We start from the raw sequence: 24,410 nt of genomic DNA on the forward strand, positions 1-24,410 counted from the left end.
AAGTAGGTAACACGCCAATCATGAAAGAATTGAAAGAAACGAAAGAAAATATTCATATACACACTACTTTAATTGAAACGACCTACTTATGAGTAGGCATAACAACACTAGCACGCGTATGAGAAGCATCCTCACTACGCCACAAACTCGTCACAGTCTTTTGCTGCGTATAGAACTGCAAACCCGGTTTGCCGTAAAAAGTACTTGCACCGCCACCGGCAATACTCTTCTTATTTCCGGTAAAGGAGAACATGGGCAAGGGCACGGGGATGGGTACGTTGATTCCCAGTTGACCGGCTTCGATGTTCTTTTGGAATCGGGATGCGCATGAGCCGGAGGTGGTGAAGATGGCCGCGCCGTTGCCGTATTCATTGGCGTTGGTGAGTGCAATGGCGTCGTCGAGAGTCTCGACGTTGAGGCACACGAGGACGGGGCCGAAGATTTCTTGTTTGTAGCAGGTCATGTCGGGGGTAACGTTGGTGATGATTGTGGGGGCGATCTGTAATCATTAGTCTCTAACATAAGTGTATTTTATATATATCAAAGGGGTTGCTCACCCAGTTTCCATTAGGGTACTTCTCAGGCTTATAGCCTCGACCATCCAGAAGAATGGTAGCGCCCTCCTTCTCCGCGGAAGCAATCAAGTCCTCAATACGCTTCTTGCTCTGAGGGCTAATGACAGGACCAAGGTCGGCACCAGCCTCAAATCCGCCGTTGACTTGAAGCTGCTTTGCGCGCTCTGCAAGCTCGGGCAACCACTCCTTGGTCTCGCCGACCATCACCAATGTGCTCAGGGCCATGCATCGCTGACCAGCAGCGCCAAAAGCAGCACCAGCGATGGCGTTCAAAGCGTGGTTCTTGTTGCTGTCGGGGAGAACGGTAGCGTGGTTCTTGGCACCCAAGTTGGCTTGTACACGCTTACCATTGGCGCTACCGCGGGTGTAGATGTATTCACCGGCTTTGTTACCGCCGACGAAAGAGATGGCCTTGATAGCGGGTTCGTCAAGGATGAAGTTCACGGTCTTATGGGCACCATGGACAATATTGATAACACCGGGTGGGAAACCGGCTTCGCGGGCAAGTTCGGCCAAGATCATGGCCGCACCGGGGTCACGTTCAGAGGGTTTGATGACGATGGTGTTTCCAGTGATGGTGGCAACTGGGATACACCAGAGAGGAATCATAGCAGGAAAGTCTATAATCAATTAGCTTCGAATGCGTGGTACTTTTTTTTTTGGTACGAACGTATACTCACTAAAGGGGCAAATAGCTGCAACAACACCAAGAGGCTCGCGGTAACTGCGAGTCTCCATATCCTTGGCAACCTCAAGAATATCTCCAGTGAGCTGAGAAGTAATACCGCAGGCAGTCTCGGCAACCTGCAGACCACGCAAGACATCACCCTTTGCATCGGCAAAGGTCTTACCCTGCTCAAGGGTAATAGAAGCAGCAAGACGATCCCAATCACGGCGAATCAAGCTCACAAATTTGAACATAATCTCTTGCCTGGCAATGATGCTGGTAGCTCGCCACGCCGGGAAGGCCTTCTCGGCCGAGGCAACAGCGGCCTTGAGCTCTTCATCCGTGCTCTGGGGGACACGAGTCACTAGATTATTTGTTGCTGGGTCATGTAAATCAATCCACTCTGTAGCCTTGGAGGTGACAAATTCATTGTCAATGAAGTTTGTGGTGTCGATGGGGTTCGTGATCTGTTCGTGAGAAGTAGGATATTCGGTGGTGGTAGAGGCGGCAGATTGAGTGCCGTACTGCTGCTGCTGGGAAGAGCGACGAGCAGTTACGTGAATATGCCTCCTTGAAGTATGTGACACCACAGACTGAGATAATGGCGATATATTCGCCATCGATTTTGAGGTCGTCCACGTCCCAGCAACAACAGCTTTCGTGCTGAAGCCAGTGCGGGGGGAGACGGTGCGGAGAGCGGGAATACCCCGGGCCAGAGAACGACGAGCGGCCATGGTGGTGAGGATGCTCGTCTGTATAGTGGCAGCAATTATTAGAATAGGAGACTCACTCTAGTAGAGATCGAATTGAAGAAACTAGATGTAGTCTGAGTCTGAGAAGAAGTAGATGTAGATGTAGATGTGCAAGAGAAGGGAGCTACCCGCCCTTATGAACCGTCCGCCCCGTTTGGTCCTCTCCACAAACCAGAAAGCTGGACGGCTCCGCGGAGGTACGCTTGATTGGTTCGTGTCGCCGAAGCACCGGACATATCCGAGCTCCTTCCTCTGGAGAGCGCTTATCTCCCTGATTAGATGCCCACACCGCCTGCTATTCATTTTTTGACTACTTCGGGTCTTATGAACGCAGAATGATCAATTGTCAATTGATTCACTACAGAATTACTGTCTATAATCCAGAGAGTCAATATAAAATAGTATGCACTCGATTCTACACAATTAAGAGGCCTCGGCTATCGTAGGCTACTCCCGGCGGCCCCAGCCACTCGGCTTGCCTGCCGAAGCTATGCCTTCACGATTCTTCACGGATAACGTGGATAATGCGGGAACAGCGGTAACATAGCATCTTCGGTCAAGTTTACACGTTTACAAACGTAATGAACTTTGGACGTATTGATTGTGATATTGGATGTCAATAACAGTATACACGTGTTGCAAGCAGAACTGACTAAAATGCTAACGCCTTCCTAAAAACAGGACCGTCAAAGTCCATGAAATGAATAGCAAAAAAACACCTTTTGTATAGGTTGCTGTGTACCTCTCTCGTCTGCGTCTGTTGATGGCCGTGACCATTGCTCCAAAAACGTAACACAAGACTCAGAGTGGGTGCAGTTACAGATTGTATGGTATATCACGAATCTAATTCTCCTTTCTTCACCCCAATGATTTACTCCGCAGAGGATCGGGTGGTACGCTTGGTAGCGCCCTTAGCAGCGTCAGTGGCAGAGCTGACGGCCTGAGCAGTCTTTTCCTTGGTAGCGGTAGCGGCGGCCTTGCCCTTCTCAGCAGCCTTAGTGGGAGCAGGGCTGCTGGCACCAATGGCAACGAAGATAAACAAGATGGTAGTAAGCAGAATAGCACCCAAGCCGCCCGCGACTTCGGGAACGGACTTCACGGCCGCAATAGGATCTTTCTGGACGAGGCTGACGAAAAGGTCGACCTTCTCACGAACAAAGGCAACGGGGTCATCCTTGAAAGTAACGCCGGCCTCAGCCTTCTTCTCAGGCTTGGACATGGCGGCTTCCTCCTCTGCAAGTTCGATAGTCTTCTTGACAACGTAGGTCTCCTCACGGAAAGCAGCGGCGTCGGCAATAGAGTGGCCAATGTAGATGTTGTCGAAGAGGATATCGTTCTGCATAGTCCAGAGTTCGAAACCAATCTACAAACAGTTAGCTAGTATCCCTTGAGTTGCAGAGTTTTGGTACTCACGGCTCCCATAGGCTCAAAGTTGGAAGGAGTCTTGTCCTCAAAGTACTCAGGGTTGGCAATCTTGCGAGGAGCCCAAGGTCCCTTGTATTTAGGGTTGTCAATAAGAGGTGCAGACCACTTGCCCTTGTAGTCGGGGTTCTTCTTCATAGGGGCGGTCCAGGGGCCACATCCAGAGACATCGGCACAAGCGGGGTTGGGAATAGTAGGGGCGATCCAGTCACCATCTTCCTCGTCATCCCAGTCTTCAGGCTTCTCTGCCTCGGGGTCAGCGATGGTCAATGGTTCATTCTCCAACCAGTCATCAGGCTTGGTAGCCTCCAGGTCAACAATCTCAAAGGGAGCCTCCTCATCCCAGTCTTCGGGTTTGGTAGCTTCGGGGTCAGCGATTTTGGCTTCGTCAACCCAGTCGCTAGGCTTCTTGTCCTTGGGATCGTCAATCTGCTTGGGAGGGTTGACGGCGGGAGAGAAGTCTTCCAAAAGAGTACCGTTCTTGACATTGTCGCCGTTGATCAGGATCTCAAAGGTCTGGTCGGGCTTCACGATAAGGGTGTAGACGGAGGTAGTCTTTTCCGTATGAGGAACTGGTGGGTTGGTCATGTGTTTCTCCTCATATTTACCAGTCTTGGGGTTCTTGTGTTTGAAGATGAAGTGAACCTGACTTCAAGTTAGTATTGTACGGCGAACTGATTGCGATGAATTCTTACCTTGTTGGTGGCACCGCACTTGTCGGGACCAAACATGATCACATAGGGAGAGGCGTTTGAGAATTCCTCCGCGTGAAGCTTCTTGTTCTCCTGGAGCAGCTTCAAATAGGCGCCACCACAAATAAGGGAGTCTGGATAGAGGTTAGTTTTAGTGTATCATGGATTGCGGCGGAAGAACGTACTTTGTGGTTTGACTTCGTACTGCACAACAAGAGTCTTGCCCTTGTTGTCGATCTTCTTAGGGAATTTCGCGGAAATAGCATGGTGCGCAGCGGGATTCTTCAGCACCAAACCCTTGTCGCCCTCGATACCCTTGAAGACGGTAGGCTCCTCAACAGACCATTCTCCAACGTAGGCCCAGTCTTCCTCTGAGGTAGAGTCCTCCTTCTTGGCATGGGAAGGGGTCCATCGCTTGTCCCAATCATCGGTGAACTGCTCCAAGAAGGGAGCCTTGAGGGAAGTGGGCTGTCGAAACCGCGTTGTTAGCAAGCGATGAAACAGTAGAAGGAATGCAATAAACATACGGTGAAGGTAGGGCGTTCAATGGCAGAGGAAGTGGCATCAGGTGCTGGCACTTCGACCTCGTCAGCGAGCACATGGCCCATCAGGCCAGCCGACGAGACCAAGGCCGAGGTCAGAGCAGCGTTGAAACGCATGTTGACAGTTTGTGAGAAACAGAGGTATATATCTATAGGGAAAGACAAGTTTCAAACACCCGGTGGAGGGAGAGCAAAGACAACAGCAGTAGCAGCAGCAGCAACACGAAGAGAAAGAAAGTTTTGCGCGAGGGCGGGTGGTTGGAAAGTCGGGCTTATAACTTGAAGCTCCAAGCAATCATCAAAGGTGGCCTCTTCTCACTGGTTCGTTCGTTGCGTGAGCTTCCGTGGATCCTTTGGGATTAGCTTCGATTATCTAATCCACCTTCCTTTTGTGTTTCTTGTCACTCCTTCCCTCCTTGTTTCCTGGTCTTTTTTCCCCTTCGAATGATGATATTTGTGGATTGTTCCATTGTACGATTACCATTAACCAGGACGACTCTATGCAACTCTCGTTTGCATGATTTGCCAGAAGAATACTTTATTTAAGATGCGGCGTATCGAATCCAGACCTTAGATTCCATACATTGAACGCTTACTCCACTCGGTTTAGCCCAGCCGTACTTAGTCTTCTCCGCACGTTGTTTGATGAGCAGCATCTTTGGACACTGGACACATTGCTATTTGCCACTACAGTCAGTGTTGTATAGGTGTCACTCCACTATCCACCACGAGGCGTCCTTTCCGTGGGATACGTGGCAATTAGTATTAGTATGTGCGCTGGCCGGAAAGAGCGCCTTGCAATTATTATTATTACTCCGTATGTGAGCGACTCTCCACCATAGGAGCTCAGAAACTGTGTCTATTGACCAACGGCCAATCATATGTCACCCTCGACCCTCCGTTGTGCCTTCCTTGTTGCGATTGGATTGGCCAATGATGGCGGGCGATTGCGACAGCATGCCCCGCGTCAAAAAGAATTTCGAGATTCAACTCCTGATTTGAATATTTACAACCATCAATTCAATTAAAGAACTCTGGCAACATGGCAGAAGCTACTAATCAAGTCGCCGTTGCGAATGGCCATGAAAATGAGGACAACAATGACCATCTTATACAGTCCTCAGATCCCCAACATCCAGCAAACCTGATCCCAGAGATGTGCCGGAAGTTCTACACTTGGGGATGGGTCACTGGCACTGGAGGCGGGGTAAGTGTTGCGACAAGATCGCTTTTTTTTTCTCTTGGTAGATTTGCTAACATCGGTTTTTGCAGACGTCCATTCGTCATGGCGATCACATTTTCATTGCCCCATCCGGCGTGCAAAAGGAGTTGATACAGCCTGAAAATATGTTCGTGATGCAGTTCCCGACCCCCAAATACCCACCTTCCGAGAGGAAATATATCCGCAAACCCAAGAACTTAAAGCCATCCGACTGTACGCCTTTATTCCTCACGGCATTCGAGCGCGGGGCCGGATGCTGCATCCATACACACTCTCAATGGGCTGTGCTTGTGACATTGTTGGTGGAGCGCGAATACGGAAAGGAGGGCTACTTCGAGATCAGCAATATCGAGCAGATTAAGGGTATTCCCAAAGGAAAAGGAAAGGGAATGCACAACTATCACGATACGCTGCGAATTCCTATTATTGAAAACACCCCTTTCGAGGAGGACCTTACCGAAGGGCTTGAGAGAGCCATCAATGCCAACCCGGATACTTATGCGGTGTTGGTTCGTCGTCATGGAATGTAAGTTTGTCGATGTCCTCATAGCGGAATTCAAAGTACTGACCTTTTAGCTATGTCTGGGGTGATACTCCGGCCAAGGCAAAGACTCAGTGCGAGAGTCTGGACTGGCTCTTCCAACTTGCCGTGGAGATGCACAAATTGGGGCTCCCATGGGATATCAACAAGACAAAATAAGCGCACATGAGGAAACAAATGATGCATGAGTAGTTATGAGGACTAGCGGAGATTATTCTCCTGGGACTTTACAACACCCGTAGTATCTGAATATATAGCTACTTGGGACGCTGTAATTGAAATTATTCTCAATAACGTGAAGTTTGACATGCAATATTATCCGCCAGATCTGAATAAATAAAGATAGGAATTCGACTTAGATGGATCATAACAGATGTCAATATGCGGCTGCCTGTGGGCCAACCACGAGCCTCCGCCTGGAAGCCGCCATCTCCACATAGCCCCGACTTCCGTCATCCAAAGGTCCGCTCGAACTCCTTGAACTCCCATTGCCAGTTGTTCATCACTTAATCTCCCGGCGTTTAAGATAATCGCGATTTGATTTGACCATGGATTTGGACGGCGGCGAATCCCCTTGGGGTGGTAGGTAGCTACCCGCCATGCATTGAGACCGTTGATACTGATAACGTGTTGTCCAGACGAGCCTTCGACCTCGACAAGACCGACTGGTAAGCCACCCTCTTATGGAAGGTGTAGGGAAATTTGTTAAAAAAATCCTACAGAGAGCACAACAACATCTACTACAACCACCCAAACGACGACACACGAAACCTTAGCTGGCCCTCAATCACCCGTTCGCCGCGGACCCAGAACATCGCGAAAAGTCAATGCGCAAGTCACCAAACTGGAGGCTGTCGACGACACATCAGATCCTCTTGGACCACTAGGAGAATCAACAATAACAGAAGAGGCACCCACACCACCACTCAAAGAAACAGTCGGCCCACGAGTTGCGCAACCAGCTTATTCTTCGGCGCAATCGTCGGCTGGAGCACCCGTCGACCGGAGCGATGAACAGCAACGTACCGTTAACCCACCGCCGGTTCAGTTTCCAGGTGCTGAGGGGCCGCAGAAGAGACAGACTCAGCCTAGTATAAGTGTTGAACAAGCTGCGAAACCCACGTTTAACATTACAGTGGGCGACCCTCACAAGGTTGGCGATTTGACTAGCAGTCATATCGTATATCAGATCCGTACCAAGGTGAGTTTCCGAACCATACGTCTGCGAAATTATGTCAAGTCTAATGGCAGTGTAGACTACATCAAAAGCATACCGCCAACCTGAGTTCGAAGTCAGTCGCCGGTACAGAGACTTTTTGTGGATCTACAATCAACTACACAGCAATAACCCCGGTGTCGTCGTTCCCCCTCCACCAGAGAAACAAGCCGTTGGGCGCTTTGATACCAACTTTGTAGAATCTCGGAGAGCTGCCTTGGAGCGCATGATTAACAAGATTGCAGCGCATCCTATTCTTCAGCACGATGCAGACCTCAAGATCTTCCTGGAGAGCGAGACCTTTGGCATAGACGTGAAGAACAAGGAGAATCGCGAGCCTGATTTGGGTCAGAGCAAAGGCATGCTTAGCTCCTTGGGTATTTCCGTTGGCGGAGGTGGCAAGTTCATTGAACATGATGATGTAGGTATTCGGTTTTCATCTGTTGCAAGGCTATTAGTTGACATCGTCTAGTGGTTCCATGACCGCAAACTCTATCTCGATGCCTTGGAGAACCAGCTCAAGGCATTAATGAAAGCTATCGACACCGTTGTTGCTCAGCGAAAGGGTCTCGCCGAGGCCGCCGGTGACTTTTCCGCTTCTCTCCATGCTTTAGCGGCAGTCGAGCTGTCCCCGGTTCTTTCAGGCCCACTAGAAGGTCTCTCGGAGCTCCAACTGCGGATACGTGAACTCTATGAGCGACAGGCGCAACAAGACGTGCTTACTTTAGGAATTACGATTGACGAATATATCCGACTTATTGGCAGTATCAAGACGGCTTTCTCACAGCGACAAAAGTCGTTCCACAGCTGGCATGCAGCAGAGGCAGAGCTTCAGAAGAGAAGACACACGCAAGAAAAGCTGCTTCGTCAGGGAAAATCGCAACAAGATCGTATCAACCAGATCAATGCTGATGTGGCTGATGCAGAGCGCAAGGTCCATCAAAGCCGATTATTGTTTGAGGATATGGGCCGACTGATGAGGAATGAGTTGGAGAGATTTGAGAAGGAGAAGGTGGAGGATTTCAAGTCGGGTGTGGAAACATTCTTGGAAGGAGCTGTCGAGGCTCAGAAAGAGGTAAGCCATTTGATAATACACAGTTTGCACGTTAACTTCTGACTTTCGTCTAGTTGATTGAACTATGGGAGAGCTTTCTGCTGCAACTTGATGCCGGAGAAGAAGGGAACCCATTGTACCCGCCCCATCCGGAGAATCACGGAGGCGAAGAACCAGTGGCAGCCGAGTCTAATAGTGATTCTGCGCAAACAGATGCTAATGAAGAAAGGGCTGCTGCTGTTGCTGCCGCCGTGGCGGTAGAGGAGACTCATTAGATGGAGCTTTTCGATATACCTGTACTCAGTATACCATTTACTGCTATGACATTTTCTTTCTTTTGAATAGTTTTATTTCTGACGGGTTTTGCCGTGGTTGTAATATGGACAAAGCCTAGCAGTTTTCCTGTAGTAAAAACTGTTATAGAACTTGTGATTTACTCTTTCATTATTGGAGCTATTCACGTCATATCAAAGGCAACATGGCAACTTATCAACGGCAATCACCGGTCCTCACCTACATAGTCGGGGTACTCCTTGTAGAATGCCCGGCGGTACCAAGAACAGCAATCCTGATGGAGAAAGATGTAAATAAGCACAAAGAGTTGAAATAGTTTATTATAAATAGAGAGAAAATAGCAATAATCATTATTACTCTTTTATCCTCTTACATATCGCTTCCTGTACTGCTATGCAGATTTACAAATAACAAGAAACCCTCTCGAACAAAAGGATATAGTGATTCAACGACCTAGATACCTCACCCTATCCGACATTTTGGGATTCATTCTCTTCCCTTTCTTGATCTTCTTCGGCCTGTCGTTCGTCGCAGGGTATGTCTGTTACAGATTCTTTCGAGCCATATGGTGCAAGCCTCCGATTCCGCGACCAGCTGACGTCCATCGCGGACCTCCAATACGATTTCAACGGAGAAGTCGGAGGAGGGTGAGCCGTCGTCGAACCCATATCAGTTCAGGCCAGTTCTTACCATGATATCTGGCATTCGTACCACTAGTATGGTATTTTATTCAATGGATGGATAGCATTGGCACCACATTGGAGGTCGAAGGATTGGATGGAGCTTTGTGATAACCTTGGAAACCTGTACTCAGCATGGTCTGTTATGGGATTGATTCGACTTTCTTTGGAAATAAAAGATCATTCCTTTCTTAACTCTGATTTGTGTGTCTTCAACAGTCTATCTGTGCTTCTATCAGTAAAGCTATTCACATATAAAATATTCCAATATGCTGCATGACCTGTGATTTGTTCAGGCGTAAATCTCACATTGTTCCGCCAGCTCATGCCATCTTTGTTTCATACTAAGGTAAAAAACGTTGAAAGAGGCTTTGGGATATAGCTAGGAAAGAGATTTCTGTTTGTTTGTTCGGTTTCAATTTACTGAGAGTAGGATTTCAAGCATAAATAGCTGGACAATTCCTCCCAGACTTATATTTTGGTCAAGCAAGAAAGCATTTGTTTCTTCAGAAGTCTAAATTTCCAGCTTACCTAGGTATATATGCTGAGAAACAGCAATGTCATCGCCAATCACCAGTCCTTTCCTCGAATCCTTGGATCATACCTGCCCTAAAGGTACCAAAAACAGAATATTAAGATGGGAAAAGACGGAAGCAATGCAACACAAAGAGTCAACAAGTAACCTTATATATCGATGGGGTATTATGTTTGATCATTGTGAACAGCATTCAAACAGAAAACCCTGACTGAACACAACAAACATCAACACCCAGATATCAGACTATCATCAACCCAATCTAAAAGAACAAGAAGAAATATAGACAAAATGGCGGAAGGAGGCGAAGCGTTCAACTACTTCGCCAAAGTCACCTTTGGAATCATATGTTTCATATGGTTCCTCGCGACTATATTCTGCACACCTGTTGGACGATGGCTTCGCAACACAAATCCCAGGGCTCGACGGACCTTTCATTATAATCCTGCACGAGCTGCAGGGGATGATCAGGGGTCCTATGAACTGGAGGAACTCGATAGTGCTCGTGGACGTAGCAGTAGGGGTCGTGCTAGAAAGGTGATCGATGTCAATGCTCTCAACAATTGGCCGCGTGAAGCTGCCTCTGGCTCGAGGTCTAGTGCAACGGCTGAGTATGAGTTTGAGTTCTGATTTTGTGAGACCATGAATCGACGAAGTATATTGGAGTTAATGCGGAGCATTTGGGCATTGGTGGTCGAGAAAGGGGGGAGACATCAAAAAAGATAAAATCGGATATTGATTCTAATATACATTGAATTCTGAAGCGTAAAAAAAAGGAAAAGAAAATAAACCATGAATGCCGGACAAATTTGCAGTATTGTCACTGACAGCCTGTCGGAATACCTTGTATGCAGAAATAAACACTCCTATTTCTTCTTCCCATTCTCCTCCTGCCCAAACGAACTAATCAAATCCAACAAACTATCCTCCTCTTCCTGTAACTCTGCCTCCTCCTGCGCAATTGCCTTTTCAGCCGCAGCGTCCGCCGCCGCATCTTGCGCTTGTTTCATCTCAATATTCTGGCCCGTCGGTTTGGGTGCTCCTCCAGCAGCAGCAGCGGCCTCCTCCGCAGCGGTCCCAACGGCATCAAAACTCCTTCCGAACTTCGCACGGAAAGCAGCCAGCCGCCCAGCCTCGTCGTCCTCGACGGTCAATAGTTTCTTACTTGTCGGATTCCAGAGTAGGGAGTTGCGTGTATCACGGGTTGAGCGGTAGACGGGTGTTGGAGAGGTGGTGCGGTGCACGAATGTGCTTCCGTCTGAGAGGGCGATGAGTTGCGTGAATGTGTAGGGTCGTTTAGGGCGGCGGAGCAGACTTGCGTGTCTGCATTGAGTGCAGATGTATGTTGATGGAGATGTTGAGGATGTGGATTTGAGGAGAGTCTTGGAGGGGCCGGCGCTGGATGTAGCACGGCGAAAGGAGGTGTTGAGCGACATGACGCTCCAATCGATCTGTATTTGTTCGTCCTCGTTCTATTGTACACCTGATGTTTTGACGCTGACAAGAGTCGTGATGGTGAGGTTGCGGAAGTCCGACAAATCTTGCGGAGGTCGAGATAATTTAAGGTTTGCCTTATGTAATCTCACACTAACTCGAATTGGTTAAACCGACCTTAACTTGATCGATATCATTTTCGATCACGACAAAGATATTCACAACAATTAGACAGACAAGAGCACGATACGATGATTCGATAGACACTTTAGAAGGAAATTTTACCCCCCATCCTGAGATAATTCTCATGCGTCGACATTGCCGAGCAGAATGAAGCTCCTCACATCGCTGCAGCTTTCCGTGCGACGAGCAGCGCAAAGACAAATATTATATGAACTCAGTAGTAAGTGGCATGCCATTGATGCAAGCCTTGGTGTTCTCATGGCTTATAAAAGCTAATATATTTCTGTCACAGACTCACAATTGACACATCAACCACCTGCAACATCAATATGTCCACATCGCCCCTTCTCAACAACCACCTCCAACCTCTCCAAACACAACCACTCAACACCACCACCACCACCATTATCACAACAACAGACCGAGTCCTCCATATCCCACAAGATCCGTCTCCTCATGCGCTGCATCCCGCACCCCGTTGCCATCGTCACCGCCTCCTCACCCTCACCAACCACAAACCAAAAACCAATTCCCAGAGGAATGACAGTTTCCTCCTTCAACACCGTAACCCTCCACCCAAAACCAATAATAACATTCAACGTACGCCAACCCTCCGAGACACTCGCCGCAATACAATCCTCAGGACGATTTTTAGTCCATTTACTCGCGCCCACTGCATCAATGGCGCGGTTAGCGCGGAATTTTTCGAGGGGCAATGTCAATGTTGATTTGGATCGATTCGAATACATCGAGCATGGTGAGATGGATAATAATGGGGGGTCTACAATATTACCGCAGCTGATTCGAAGGCGGATTAATAACAACGACAACGACAACGAAACGATATGTGACGATAATAAACTCGAGGAGGATTTCACATTTATACTTGAATGTGAATATCTACCTGAGAAATCGGTGCAGGTGTATGATCATATGATTGTGCTTGGGAATGTGAAGCGGATAATAGCACCTGGTCCAAATGCCTTGGATGAAGGGAAGCGGCATACAAGAGAGGATTTTTGTTTGATGTATGCTGATACCCGGTTTTGGGGCATGGGCGAGGAGACGTCGTGATACATCTTGGAGGTTGAAATTTATGTATAAATAGTGTATAGTATTAGATATCCCCCAACGAATAGATATACATCTGCCAAGACAAACAAATCATAAACAGGCAGGATTCTTTTTTATTCAAAGCTCCGAGGCTGCCGTTGAGCTGATCTATCTATCTATCTAGTCAAAAAGTACATACATATGTGGAGTCATCCCCTTCAAATTTGTCATTGTGGATGATGCCACAGTTATTAACCAATTGCAGTACTGATCGACCAGCAGGAAGGACGAAAAGTTCATTCCGCAGGATCATCATACTAAGCACAGAAAAGATAACAAGACCAGACTATCCAGAACGAAACTCAATAGGATCGGATCGATCGACCGGTCGCCGCGTGCAAAATGACTGATTACAGTCCCTCTGCCCGGGTAGAACGAGGACTACCGCTTCCACTGCCGCTTCCGCTGTTACCACTGCTGCCTCCACTACCACGACTTCCGGCGCGCGTAAACAGACTACCGATAGGACCATAAGTCGGGCTGGTATGACCTTTGCCATCGGATCCGAAACTGAGACGATCAACCGGATCAAGCAGATACCGGTTGATATCGAGATCAAGGTCAGCGTACAAGCTGCTACGTGCCGAGCGATTGGAAGCTGAGCGACCTCGGTAAGCGAAATCACGTCCTCCAAAATAGTTGTTCACGCTCACACGAGGCGATGCTTGGTATCCGGTTGGCTGCTGAAGTGTAGCTTGTAACGGACTGGCAGTTTGAGACGTCGAGCCAGCAAGAAACGAGGAAGATGTCTGGGGGCTAGACCTAAGCGCCGAGAAGCTTGCACCCAATATTGACCGACTGTTGGCTGGTGTAATGGTCAAATTATTGATGGATGGGCCGATATCTAGCTCGTCCTCTTCATCCTCGTCCCCTTCTTCCGACAGATGACGAGTTCCAGGAAGTATTCCCTCGGGGGTCAAAGGTCCAGTCTCAAAAAGCATTTGTTGCTGCTGCTGTTGTATCGCTTGTTCAATGCTGGACGCTTGCTGCCACAACTGAGTCGTGCGCAGTTGATAATCTTGTACGGCCCGGCTGATACTTGCTAGCTGCTCATTGAAATTGGCCTCGATCTTGGCTTGCTCCTGCTCCCGAGCGAACTGCTCTGCGGCTCGTCGTTCTCGTTCGTTCAGACCCTGAGCGTTGGCAGAAATGATTCTCTCATATTGTTCGTTAAGACGGGTCTTGCGGCTTTGCAGTCGGTCGCGTTTTTGAACTGCCGTGGCGAGATCGGATTCAAGAGTAGCAAGGTCACGGGAAACGGACGTACGAGCGTTCAACAGTTCTTCTTTGGCGGATTTTAGTCGTTCCATTTCCTGATCAAATTCATCCTTTTGCTTCTGCCACTCTTCAAGCTCCTCCTCGGGTATCTTGTCCAAACTGCCAAGTTGTGATTCAAGAGCGGCTGTGGCTTCCTCGGTCTGGCGGATATTTCGTTCTAGTTGTAATGATCGTTGTTTTTGTTTGTTTTCGTCACTTCCACTGCTTAGTCGATGGTTGAAATTGTCTACTTCCTTCTTGACGCGGGATATGGAAATCTTGTGATCACCTTTGGCCCTTTTCAAACGAGAGCGCTTTTCGTTCAGCTTTGCTTCCGCGTTGGCAATCGAATTCCTCAATGTTGTGGTCGGTGAAGAAGGTCGATGGAAAGGACGAGGCGGAGTTGGCATCATGGAAATAGTACTCTGATCTGTGTCTGGTGCTGCGGGTGTCTTGACGCTAAGAGAGCAGATTTCTTCGTCGGTGTCGTTCCGTACAAAGGAGCATGTGTAAGCACAGTTTGGAGCTAATCCAGAAATCTCGCCCCTCCACTGAACAGCGCTGGAGCCCTTGGGTCCATCGGTGACCTTGCACATGTTGGTTGTAGCCCATAATGCTCCGTTGACACATACGTAGAACGGTTCCACCTCGTTGCTTTCCAATTGTCCATTTTCACATCTAGTCGAATTCGAATTGTCTTCGGCAGTAGCAAATTCACCAGCGGCAAACTTGATTGTCGAACTGTCCACGCTGGTGATCCAAACCAGACCATCGTCAAGTGTTATTCCCTGTAGATCATCCTCGGTCATCGGAAGGCCGCGGGTAGTTTTCGAAACAGCTCTAGAATGTTCATATTCTCTCATAACGGTAACCTTGGTGCTTGCAAGTGCAGCCCAAAATGGCTGCCTACTTCGAACCTGATTTGCCTGTCTTCTTCTTTTTTTGGCGTTTTGAAGTCGCTCCCTACTCTCTTTCAACGCAGACGGACCTGATATGGAACCATCCACGCCATAAGAAGTCATGCTTGCCGTCGACTCAAATGCTGAATCAATCTGAGCCTGTGATCCAGCGGAGGCCTCGGCGTCGATGCGTTTTCCGGAACGAGACGGTTGGGGCGTTCGATTTCGAGCCATCGATCGTCTTGCCATGGCGGTCCCAGCCTGTGCTAAAATGTGAATAGCAAGTAAACTTCTCAGCCAACTTGGTGATGTTTGTGGCTCCATCCTTCTAAACTCTTGGGGAACCAAGTGAGACCATCGCGATAAAATATCCGGGCTAATTAGTTGGGCGGATGATAAATGGCCGATGACAAAGTCCTGTATGCCTTTACTTCTGACGATATGCAAAAGTAACACTGTACCGACACAGAACGCATTGACACCGCCATTTTTACCTGAGCCGCCGCCTCCGAGGGTAATGGCAACCTGAACATGAGCCAAATCCAAGGCAAAATTCTGAGCCCAAGTCCACATAAAGAGACCCCAAAGTAAAAGACAAAATCCATCCATGGCGATCATGGTCCCAAAAGAAGGCGTACCGGCTGGTCCTTGGAAAATGTCAAAATTCGAAGTAAACGAGCCATGTCCACCGCCGGGAGGCATAAAGGTCAAAGAGGCAAATAGAAATTGAACCAAAGTAAGAACGATCGGGGGTAGCTGTAAAAGGAAGATCAAGATGGCGATGGTATCGTACAGAGGGCACGACCGGAGAATTGTCGAAGCCAACAGAAAAGGATTTACAGTTGATGAATTGTTGCGTTTGGAGGATGATACCGGCTTGGAGGAAGCTGATCCGCAATCTGCCGAAGCAGCACCATTGGAGTGTCCGTACGCCATATCGCTATTCGTTTTGTGATCGGTGCCGTTTGTATAAACGTGGTCGGCACCGTCGCCCTTGAGTCCATCGGTCGCTGCAGCGTCTGCCCTTGAAGTTGTCACGACCGACGAATCGCCGGATGAACGAAGATCGAGATGGGGGGCGGAGTGCAAAGTACTGCTGCCACTGGCATTGCCGTTCAGATGAGTCGATGACTTTTGTTTGTTTAAGCGCTTTCCATTGACGGCATGACCATTTTCATTGCGACCGCTACCATTGACACTGCTGGTGTTATTGTTGTTGTTGCTGTGATGACCTCTTCGAGCCGCTACGGCAGGGCGTGGCATGGACGAGCGAACGGCGTTAGAGCCCAGCACCGAGTCAGCTTGGCGAGCGAGCAGCCAAGGACTAGGGACCAGGCAATGTAGGATAAATGGTGGAGGGGGAATAAATTGGTCGATCGCACGGTTGCGAATATATACTGAGGATAATATGTATTGTGAGATTCCTCCGCGAGGATGGTGGTGGTGGTGGTGGGAAGAAGAAGATATGGGATAGAGAGAGGTGGAAGTGAGAGGAAGGAAATTAATTTAGGCTAGAGCGAAAGGACAGAAGGGATGTGATGGTCGGAAGGCGACACGGCGGAAAAAACGGATTTGCCAAGACCCAGCAAAAATTGAAACAATAACTGCAAAGTACAAACGGAGCCACTGACTATTAGCATTAGGTGATTGGTCTGATGAATTACATAGTATTACATGGGCAAGTCCAGTCTACTGTAGTGCCTGTAGAGTACAGTTGTCAAAAAACAGGAAGCGTTCGTGAGGTGGTGCAATCCGATTGGCACCCTATACATAGTAAGTTAGGTATTGCTAGGCAAAGAGGAGGAAAGAAGAAGTTTTCGGCTGGGCTGGGTGTGGCTGATCGGCCTGAGTCACCAGAATGTACGCACACAGAGCCAAAGGCCGATTACTACCAAATACTAGCGCTGCGTAAATTACCCGACCGGGACGCTCATCTGTATGCACTTGGTCCGAAGCGGTAAAGCGCGCGCCCTAAAAGGTCCTCAGTCGAGGAAATTAGGTTGGCTGATGCAGAGGGCTATTCCGCATTGGGCGAGAACCGTCGATCGTCAGGCGGACTGGCCAATGAGAGGGCGGATTGTGCCAGCGTTGATTTTCTTGTTTTTCAACTTTCTGCACATTTCCAAACAAGCCTCGATCCGAACCCACGGTACAGTAGTACATCTACTACAGGGCACTACGTATTTTTCAATGTAATGATACGAGATGGACATACTACCACCACTATGTATTTCTTCGTACATAAATATATATACTGTAGTCATATAATATCCCTTCTGCAGACTCATGTAGGACAACATTCCGCAGTCTGTGATATATGTAATCCTTGATGCGCTTGGCACATTCTCATGCAGTCTCACTAATGATCGTCAAACATTGACAGGCGATCGCATGCCAAACACGACGTGCTCTATTCAGTATCGGTGAAGATCTCCTCTGCATCTGATATTCATACAATAACTCCACAATCCCCCCGCACATAGACTTGGAGCAAGATGCGCAGCATGTCTGGTACTATGGAGAGGGACAACTGTCCTGCTTCGGTCTACTACTATGTATTCAGGTAGGACAGAGACGTTTCGTTTGCATAGATAGAGTATTCGACCGTTTGGAGCGGGTTTTATTTCACCACTAGTTCTTTGAAGAGACGATTGCCTAATAAGAGAAGATAAACGAACAAATTCTTCTTCCAGCGACATCTACTCTGTATATCTACCCAATGGGTCATGCAATCGAGTCCATAGAGACACTTCGTGTATTAAGGCATTGTAACAAACCATAATCTTCCCGCGCGATAAATACCAATACGTTCGTTATCCACGCACGCCTACTCTCATAGTAGTTAGCAGACCAACAGACTTCCCGCAAGAGACATTTAATTCACCAATAGTCTCACACGGATTCTTCTTCATAAGTTCGTACGATTATTTCTTCAATGCATGCCAGATGTGATATATCTTTTTAATAATATCATCCCGGCAGAGGGCCAATATGTTCTGGTTCTACAATGGTAGTATTATGGGAATATGTAGTACTAGCAAAAATTGCAAATTCGCCTCGGGCTCAGTCGAAGGATGAACCGATAAGAGGGGTAATAAACATGATCGTCCTTGCATGATGTTCGAACAGCGCAACAAGAAAAGGTCTGAAAAGAATTGCAAAAAAAAAAATCATGCATCTTATGTATCATGATTACCCACTATGTATTTGAGGGGCCGAGGTTGACTTTCTGGTTCCGGCCGGACAGAAACCGCAGATCACCAGCGTTTGGTTGGTTGGTCGAGGAGAATATTGGAACCAATCATGAATTAGGCAGCTTAATTCTATATTTACTTCGTACGGAGTACTGGATCAAACTACGTAGTAAGACTCTACTTCTCCGTACAGAGTACGTAGGAAAATGCATCGTGTACTCCATCCTCTGTATTCGTGATAGAGTACGCCGTACAGTAGTGTCGGTCTAAGAGGTAGCTGCAGATTCGTTCCTCATGTGATTGTCATCATACGAGCTTAGCTTCAGTGTTTAGGGTGCAGGTGAAACGTTTCACCTAGATGAACCAATCATTGCTACCATGTGACATGTGCATTATGGCCAATAATATGCGACTTTGTATGTATAAAATATCAACATCAAATATCTAGTTACTTGCGGCAATGTATATATGTACTCTGTATATTTCTATCCAGCAGATCCCATATCCTCAACGGCATCCGGGTTATCCCAACTCTCCAACTCCAATCTGCGCACCTCATTCTCGATACCTGCAACTTGCTGCTGCCATTGCTTCTTACTCTCTTCTTGCAACGCCCATGTTTCCTGGAATTGGCGCAGTATAAATTCCGGCGCAGTACTCGTTTTGCGAAGTTGCGTGTAGTCATACAAATAATTCTGCTCGATGACTCGTGCGGCCGGACGCTGTTTGCATTCGGACAGGATCAGAGCTTCTTGCTGGAAATATGATTTGTTCAGTGTATCCGATGGGTCTTTGGTGAGTCGGTGGTACACTGTGATCTTGTCGGGCCATGTCATGGGCTGTTTCATTGCTCATGTTAGTGGACTGCCACCTTTTCATGACAGACAGAAAAAAGAGAACGGACAAATTTGTAGTCTATCTTGATACTCTGCAGAATTAAGCCGATCCCTTTATTCCCAACCGTATTTATCCATTCTGTTTGGTGCGCGGGGTCGATATTCGTCGCGTAGTTGTGCATCAGGTTGACTCGTGCTGTCTCGGCGTACCGTACATATGCTACGTTGTTTATATGACCCTAAGAAAACTATAATCGGTCCCGCTGAACTTAGTGACAAGTCTCAATTTTCTTACCATGGAATCCTATCCCAAAAGACAAACGATCAGTCACAGCCATGAAGATAGTAGATACTCAAACAAGATGGAGTCACCATATCCCCCCACACAACATCCCGACGAAAAAGGGCTCGTCTTGTCGCATGCGTTAAAAACCCATCACTCCCAGCAATCAATTCTCTCCAATCCCTAGCCAAACGTTGTAATATCCTGCCGGCTTGATCCACCTGCGCCGGCTTCAAACCGAACATGAGACATTTTCCGATTCGCCGTTTGATATTCGTCAGCCATCGCGGATCGATTGTATGTGGTTTCACGTTTGTCGCAACTGTCGAGTATTGTTTGTGGTGCGATGGTGTTGTTCGGCGAGACAACGACGGGTGAGGAGAGGTGAATCTGCAGCTGGCTGCGGAGAAGAGACGGACATTACGCGGTGAGGGACCTAGTGTCAGTAATCGACTCAATTGGGGCATTTCGAGTCCATGAGCAGGAGACATTGTCCGTAATAATGCTCAATGGCAGATGAAAGGAGAGAGTATGAACATGTACGGATTGACTGTAGCTTAGAAATTACGTGATTCCGTCGACGCCTTCCCCGCAGCTATATTGCGGAGGCATACCTTGGCCCTTCAGCCACTCATCATCCTGGTACCTTGAAGATACGTACGTAGTTACCCAAGAGCAAGCTTACGTGGATCGGCTATTCATGATGTTTCTAGAATCGGACTCTATATGACTCTCTCAATCGAACTGATAGCATTGTCCTACATACCTTTCTCGTCTTGTTTTCTTTTGTTTTCTTTCTACCAGGCCCTAACTGGCTTAGCGCCGAACAAAAGCGGTTTAGCGTATGATAGTTAGCCCTAAGTTCTTACTTGCACTGGTCGACGACCTCAGTCCTACGATGACTAAATCTTATAGATTTGTGCCTGATAACTTCAGAAGATAGCAATGTTGGAGACTGATATTCCATAGCTGCCTGGCTTTTGGGTTTGTACCGCCGGGATGTTGAGAACAATGGCACGAAGTACAGGAGGAAGACAGTTTGCCAGCTGCTGCCTGAGTTTCCCAGTGATTCCCTAGGCATACGCTCAATCACTTTTGCCTCAGAGGCCTTTTCTTTTATATCAATGGGCCCCCGTCTGGTTTTTAGTTCTCTTTACAGATCCATCTCATCCCCAATCATATCACAGGGTTGCTCCGTCCATATTATACAAAACCAGCATCAATACCTCACACGCTTCCAAAATGAGCTACACCGCGGATGAGATTATAGCTTTGACCCTATTTGGCATCTTCAGTGCTGTGCTCTGTGCTGTGCTCTGCGGCCGCTTAGCTATGTGGGTTTATAAAAGTTGGCGTGATCGCAAACAGAAGGCTGCAGACATTGAGGCTCCAAATGGAACTTCTACGAACGAATCATCATCGCAATCGGACCAGCCGTCATCAGACCCCTCGAAGCAGACGACAGAGCCGAGTGTCCCTCCCGCCTGAGCAATTGGTTGCACTTCATCGTCAAGTTCGGTGTGGAAATGCATTCTGACAGATGGCTGGGGATGCAACAGGCATGACACGGCTTAAGGGTTGCCGCAGACATAGAAGATCGACCTATCCACGCATTATCTTTTTATCCGACAGGACCGGAGAGATGAATGTTGTAAGATCTCGGAAATGATCGCTTAGTGGAAACGGGTGAGCAGTTGATCACTTGCACGAACTTTTTCATTTTCTGGTGGGAAACGCCAAGCACTTTTCAATGAAGATAGCTTATTACATGACTACAATCACCGACGCGTCTCGGCGGGCCTTTAATCCCAATCGGCGTAAACTGTTTGGAGGTGTATTCGATCAACATGCAGCCTTGGATCTTGTCGTTGTAACGTTAATTCAACACACCAATCCTATTCAGAAAACGATACTCGGCGGAGTGATCGTCGCCCTTGCTGATTCACAGGATCAAACCGCGTTAACAGTGTGACATTTTTAAATCGATGTCTCGTTTCACTTGACTTTGACAACTGCAGATTTCATGTTCTAGTTGTATTCTTCGATTACGTTCCGAGTTCGTCGATTGAACCTCCATAATCAATCCGGTTCCTAGGCGCCCAATCCAAATAATTCTAGCTGTAGCGTTCTCCAGAAGCGCTCTCCTTTATGTGTACAATCGTGTTCCTTGAGTTACAAAACTGGGCCTCTGGTGGACCTCCAGCCTGTACTGAGCCAATCCTCATTTTATTTGTTCTAAAGATCACAGCTAGGATCGAGTAGCATAGATCGGACTTGGAGCTAACCGTGTAGCGTGGTCAGCTTCATGTCATGCTGTGGGACTAAGCTTTTACAGCCACAAAAGTGATAGGTCACTGTGGGTTAGAAATCTCACCTCTAATTAATCGATCGGCAATTAATATCCAGACATCTCGGTCAATAACTTGCATCCGACGCTGATCACGATGAGGTGTTAACCATAAGGTTGTATTACGGTCTACTTTTCCCTTTTAGTCATATCTTCATTGATGGGTTGAAAAAAGGTGTATAAAAAGAAGGCCTTCCTAATATCCTAGGTTCTTCGGTTCGCAACGAAGTCAGAGATCTTGTAGTCTGTCCATGTATACTCCCTTCTCCGCAAAATGTTTGCTGTCATGACTATCCCGTTTCTTCTCTTAGCTGCTACTTCCCTAGTAGCAGCTGATGACACAACTTATAATGTGAATGCTATCTGCACCTGGTCTGTTGCTATCCAAGAACGAGCTCCTCACAAAATGGTAGGATTTGCTGATGAGTATTAACCAGTGATCAAATGATGCGTTACTATGGAACGTCAAATAACGGCCTTTGGGGCGGTTCTTGGTAGTAGTCGGCAATTCTGATGGCCTCGCTGGCTGACATTTCGTCCTTGGATTCCAGCTACAATGGCACCTACTTCAACACTTACTCCGACACTTACGATAACGCCCCGAGTTTCAATGGCTATACCGGTTTTATCAATGATTATTATGACGACGAAGGGTGGTGAGCAAATGCTTGGCTCACTGTATACGATTTGACCAAGAACCCAGATTATTTGAATTTGGCAATCAGTATCTACAACGATATCTCGGGGGGTCTGGATACACCATGTGGCGGACTTTACTGGAGCAAAACCGAAACCTACATTGCCTCAATTGCTAACGGTAAGTTGTTAGTGTCTACACTGTCTAGCCACATAGACCAGAACTATACAATAGATTATGGGACTTTGGGCGATACTGACAAATATGGATGCAGAACTTTACATCGCCCTGGCGGCTGGCTTAGCAAACCGGGTGTCCTCTGATCTGGCAGGCCCCTACCTTGATGCCGCGGTGACAGGTTGGGACTGGTTCGTCAACATCGGCGTTGTTGGGGATGATTGGCTTGTCGTTGATGGTGTTGATAACAACACATGTCAGCCCACCGGAAACAAGTACTCTTATAACCAGGGTGTAATTATCAGCGCCGCTGTGGAACTTGCCCAAGCTACCGGCAATTCTTCTTATCTCGAGTACGCAGGCAACATCGCCAATGCAACAACGGCCGCGAATAGTACCTTTACCGATGCAAATGGAGTCTTGACGGATTGCGCAAACAATAGCTGCGATATTCAGGGCGCTATGTTTAAAGGTCCCCTTTTCAGAGGATTGCGGCAGTTACAGCTCGCATATCCGCATGATAACTGGAAGAATTTCATCGAGACAAATGCTCGGTCGCTGTGGAATAATGCTTTAAATGATACGAATGGAGACTGCCATACCGGATCAGCGTTGGAGGGACCGATGACTGATGTCAATGAGGCGACGCAAGGTGCGGCTCTCGACTGTCTGGTGGCGGCATGGGCAGTTACTTCTTAGTCAGGGCAGCTTTGTGGATTATCGGTGTATGTTCTCAAGTACTACAAACTCCCTGTTGTGTCGCCAATTCAGACAGAAATGCAAGTTGTATTGTGGCTTAAAGGTTATTGTTAAATTTCCCATCGGACAGAGAAGAATTACGAGGCACTACTCCATACATAGAGCCTGGCGATAACAAACAGGGCCTTGATATCGACTGAAATAGTTCTAGATGTTTGTTGATATGAATGTGGAGAAGTCGGATTCCGTTCGTTATATATATCCTATGGTGGTAGTTCTACTGAGAGACACCTACGGTAGGTAATCATCCGGGGAACCATCAAACTTTGGCTCAGGACAAACGTCACCTCATCTTTCCATCACCTCCACTGTCTGCCATCTTGAGACCATACACGAAACAACTAGAAGTGATATACAAAGTGGTTGTATCATCTTTTATTTTCAATCCAAATGACTCTCGAAGAAACACTTTAGTCGAAATTTATTTTATTTGGCCATTTTGAGCCAAAACCAAACAGTGTGGTCCAACCATCTGCCGACAAACAACCCGACACCACAACAATGACAACTCAAGAACTTCGCAGACAAGTCATTCAAGTGTACAAGGGTATGCAACCCTTCAATCAAGGGCAGGTTCCATTGCAATTAACCGGTTTGAAAACCAAAAGAGTTACTCTACCTGGGCCGCGAATACCCTCTGGGATACGACTACTTCCGAACAAAACTGCATGGCGCATTCGCAGCGAAGATGAACATCACGGATCCCAAGGAGATTGAAGAGGGGATCAAAAGGGCTGAGTTTGTGAAGAAGGGTTTGTCTTTTCCCTCGTTCCCTTGGAAGATGATCAAATTACTGATTAACGGATTTTCCGCATTAGAAGTGGAAGCATTGTAAGTTTTAAATGTTGTTGTTCGTGTCTTGATATGCTACAACAATATATATATATATATATATATATATATATGTGCACAGCAACTTGCTGTTCCACCACACAAATCACCCTATAAATTGAGCATTAAAGAAAATACCGACAAAATCGATTGCAGATACTTCTTGAAGAAATACCGAACACTCAAACAAAGATATCAAACTCGATGAACAAGGTTAAACACCTGTCTTGTCCCAACGCCGCTTCCAATTGTGTTCTTCCAAAACTCC

General features: G+C 47.4%; 11 protein-coding genes across 11 annotated transcripts; 6 read left to right on the top strand and 5 right to left on the bottom strand.

Annotated features, from left to right (window-relative positions):
- Nucleotides 1-82: 82 nt before the first annotated feature.
- On the bottom strand, nucleotides 83-1,976 carry EYB26_005196 (uncharacterized protein; the record flags this gene model as incomplete). Its single annotated transcript, XM_054264486.1, has 3 exons — nucleotides 83-499; nucleotides 558-1,195; nucleotides 1,256-1,976. 3 exons carry the CDS (start codon nucleotides 1,974-1,976, stop codon nucleotides 83-85), a joined length of 1,776 nt encoding a protein of 591 aa, XP_054120461.1.
- Nucleotides 1,977-2,865: 889 nt separating this feature from the next.
- Nucleotides 2,866-4,767, bottom strand: EYB26_005197 (uncharacterized protein; the record flags this gene model as incomplete). Its single annotated transcript, XM_054264487.1, has 5 exons — nucleotides 2,866-3,357; nucleotides 3,408-4,061; nucleotides 4,112-4,242; nucleotides 4,294-4,576; nucleotides 4,636-4,767. The coding sequence occupies 5 exons, from the start codon at nucleotides 4,765-4,767 to the stop codon at nucleotides 2,866-2,868; spliced, it is 1,692 nt and encodes a 563-aa protein (XP_054120462.1).
- A 925-nt stretch (nucleotides 4,768-5,692) lies between these two features.
- EYB26_005198 (uncharacterized protein) lies at nucleotides 5,693-6,572 on the top strand (the record flags this gene model as incomplete). The annotated part of the gene is made up of 3 exons (XM_054264488.1): nucleotides 5,693-5,857; nucleotides 5,923-6,398; nucleotides 6,449-6,572. The coding sequence occupies 3 exons, from the start codon at nucleotides 5,693-5,695 to the stop codon at nucleotides 6,570-6,572; spliced, it is 765 nt and encodes a 254-aa protein (XP_054120463.1).
- Nucleotides 6,573-6,961: 389 nt separating this feature from the next.
- On the top strand, nucleotides 6,962-8,958 carry EYB26_005199 (uncharacterized protein; the record flags this gene model as incomplete). The annotated part of the gene is made up of 6 exons (XM_054264489.1): nucleotides 6,962-6,995; nucleotides 7,052-7,081; nucleotides 7,136-7,614; nucleotides 7,670-8,050; nucleotides 8,102-8,704; nucleotides 8,758-8,958. 6 exons carry the CDS (start codon nucleotides 6,962-6,964, stop codon nucleotides 8,956-8,958), a joined length of 1,728 nt encoding a protein of 575 aa, XP_054120464.1.
- Nucleotides 8,959-10,483: 1,525 nt separating this feature from the next.
- Nucleotides 10,484-10,822, top strand: EYB26_005200 (uncharacterized protein; the record flags this gene model as incomplete). The annotated part of the gene is made up of 1 exon (XM_054264490.1): nucleotides 10,484-10,822. The coding sequence occupies one exon, from the start codon at nucleotides 10,484-10,486 to the stop codon at nucleotides 10,820-10,822; it is 339 nt and encodes a 112-aa protein (XP_054120465.1).
- Nucleotides 10,823-11,058: 236 nt separating this feature from the next.
- EYB26_005201 (uncharacterized protein) lies at nucleotides 11,059-11,628 on the bottom strand (the record flags this gene model as incomplete). Its single annotated transcript, XM_054264491.1, has 1 exon — nucleotides 11,059-11,628. One exon carries the CDS (start codon nucleotides 11,626-11,628, stop codon nucleotides 11,059-11,061), a length of 570 nt encoding a protein of 189 aa, XP_054120466.1.
- A 328-nt stretch (nucleotides 11,629-11,956) lies between these two features.
- On the top strand, nucleotides 11,957-12,883 carry EYB26_005202 (uncharacterized protein; the record flags this gene model as incomplete). The annotated part of the gene is made up of 2 exons (XM_054264492.1): nucleotides 11,957-12,029; nucleotides 12,102-12,883. The coding sequence occupies 2 exons, from the start codon at nucleotides 11,957-11,959 to the stop codon at nucleotides 12,881-12,883; spliced, it is 855 nt and encodes a 284-aa protein (XP_054120467.1).
- A 389-nt stretch (nucleotides 12,884-13,272) lies between these two features.
- EYB26_005203 (uncharacterized protein) lies at nucleotides 13,273-16,341 on the bottom strand (the record flags this gene model as incomplete). The annotated part of the gene is made up of 1 exon (XM_054264493.1): nucleotides 13,273-16,341. The coding sequence occupies one exon, from the start codon at nucleotides 16,339-16,341 to the stop codon at nucleotides 13,273-13,275; it is 3,069 nt and encodes a 1,022-aa protein (XP_054120468.1).
- A 2,416-nt stretch (nucleotides 16,342-18,757) lies between these two features.
- Nucleotides 18,758-19,882, bottom strand: EYB26_005204 (uncharacterized protein; the record flags this gene model as incomplete). The annotated part of the gene is made up of 4 exons (XM_054264494.1): nucleotides 18,758-19,111; nucleotides 19,177-19,347; nucleotides 19,404-19,412; nucleotides 19,481-19,882. 4 exons carry the CDS (start codon nucleotides 19,880-19,882, stop codon nucleotides 18,758-18,760), a joined length of 936 nt encoding a protein of 311 aa, XP_054120469.1.
- Nucleotides 19,883-22,294: 2,412 nt separating this feature from the next.
- Nucleotides 22,295-23,251, top strand: EYB26_005205 (uncharacterized protein; the record flags this gene model as incomplete). Its single annotated transcript, XM_054264495.1, has 3 exons — nucleotides 22,295-22,394; nucleotides 22,442-22,555; nucleotides 22,650-23,251. The coding sequence occupies 3 exons, from the start codon at nucleotides 22,295-22,297 to the stop codon at nucleotides 23,249-23,251; spliced, it is 816 nt and encodes a 271-aa protein (XP_054120470.1).
- Nucleotides 23,252-23,812: 561 nt separating this feature from the next.
- EYB26_005206 (uncharacterized protein) lies at nucleotides 23,813-24,350 on the top strand (the record flags this gene model as incomplete). The annotated part of the gene is made up of 4 exons (XM_054264496.1): nucleotides 23,813-23,858; nucleotides 23,920-24,063; nucleotides 24,130-24,142; nucleotides 24,299-24,350. The coding sequence occupies 4 exons, from the start codon at nucleotides 23,813-23,815 to the stop codon at nucleotides 24,348-24,350; spliced, it is 255 nt and encodes an 84-aa protein (XP_054120471.1).
- Nucleotides 24,351-24,410: the final 60 nt, after the last annotated feature.

Source organism: Talaromyces marneffei, chromosome 4 (assembly GCF_009556855.1).
Source record: "Talaromyces marneffei chromosome 4, complete sequence".
Classification (NCBI taxonomy): Eukaryota; Fungi; Ascomycota; class Eurotiomycetes; order Eurotiales; family Trichocomaceae; genus Talaromyces; species Talaromyces marneffei.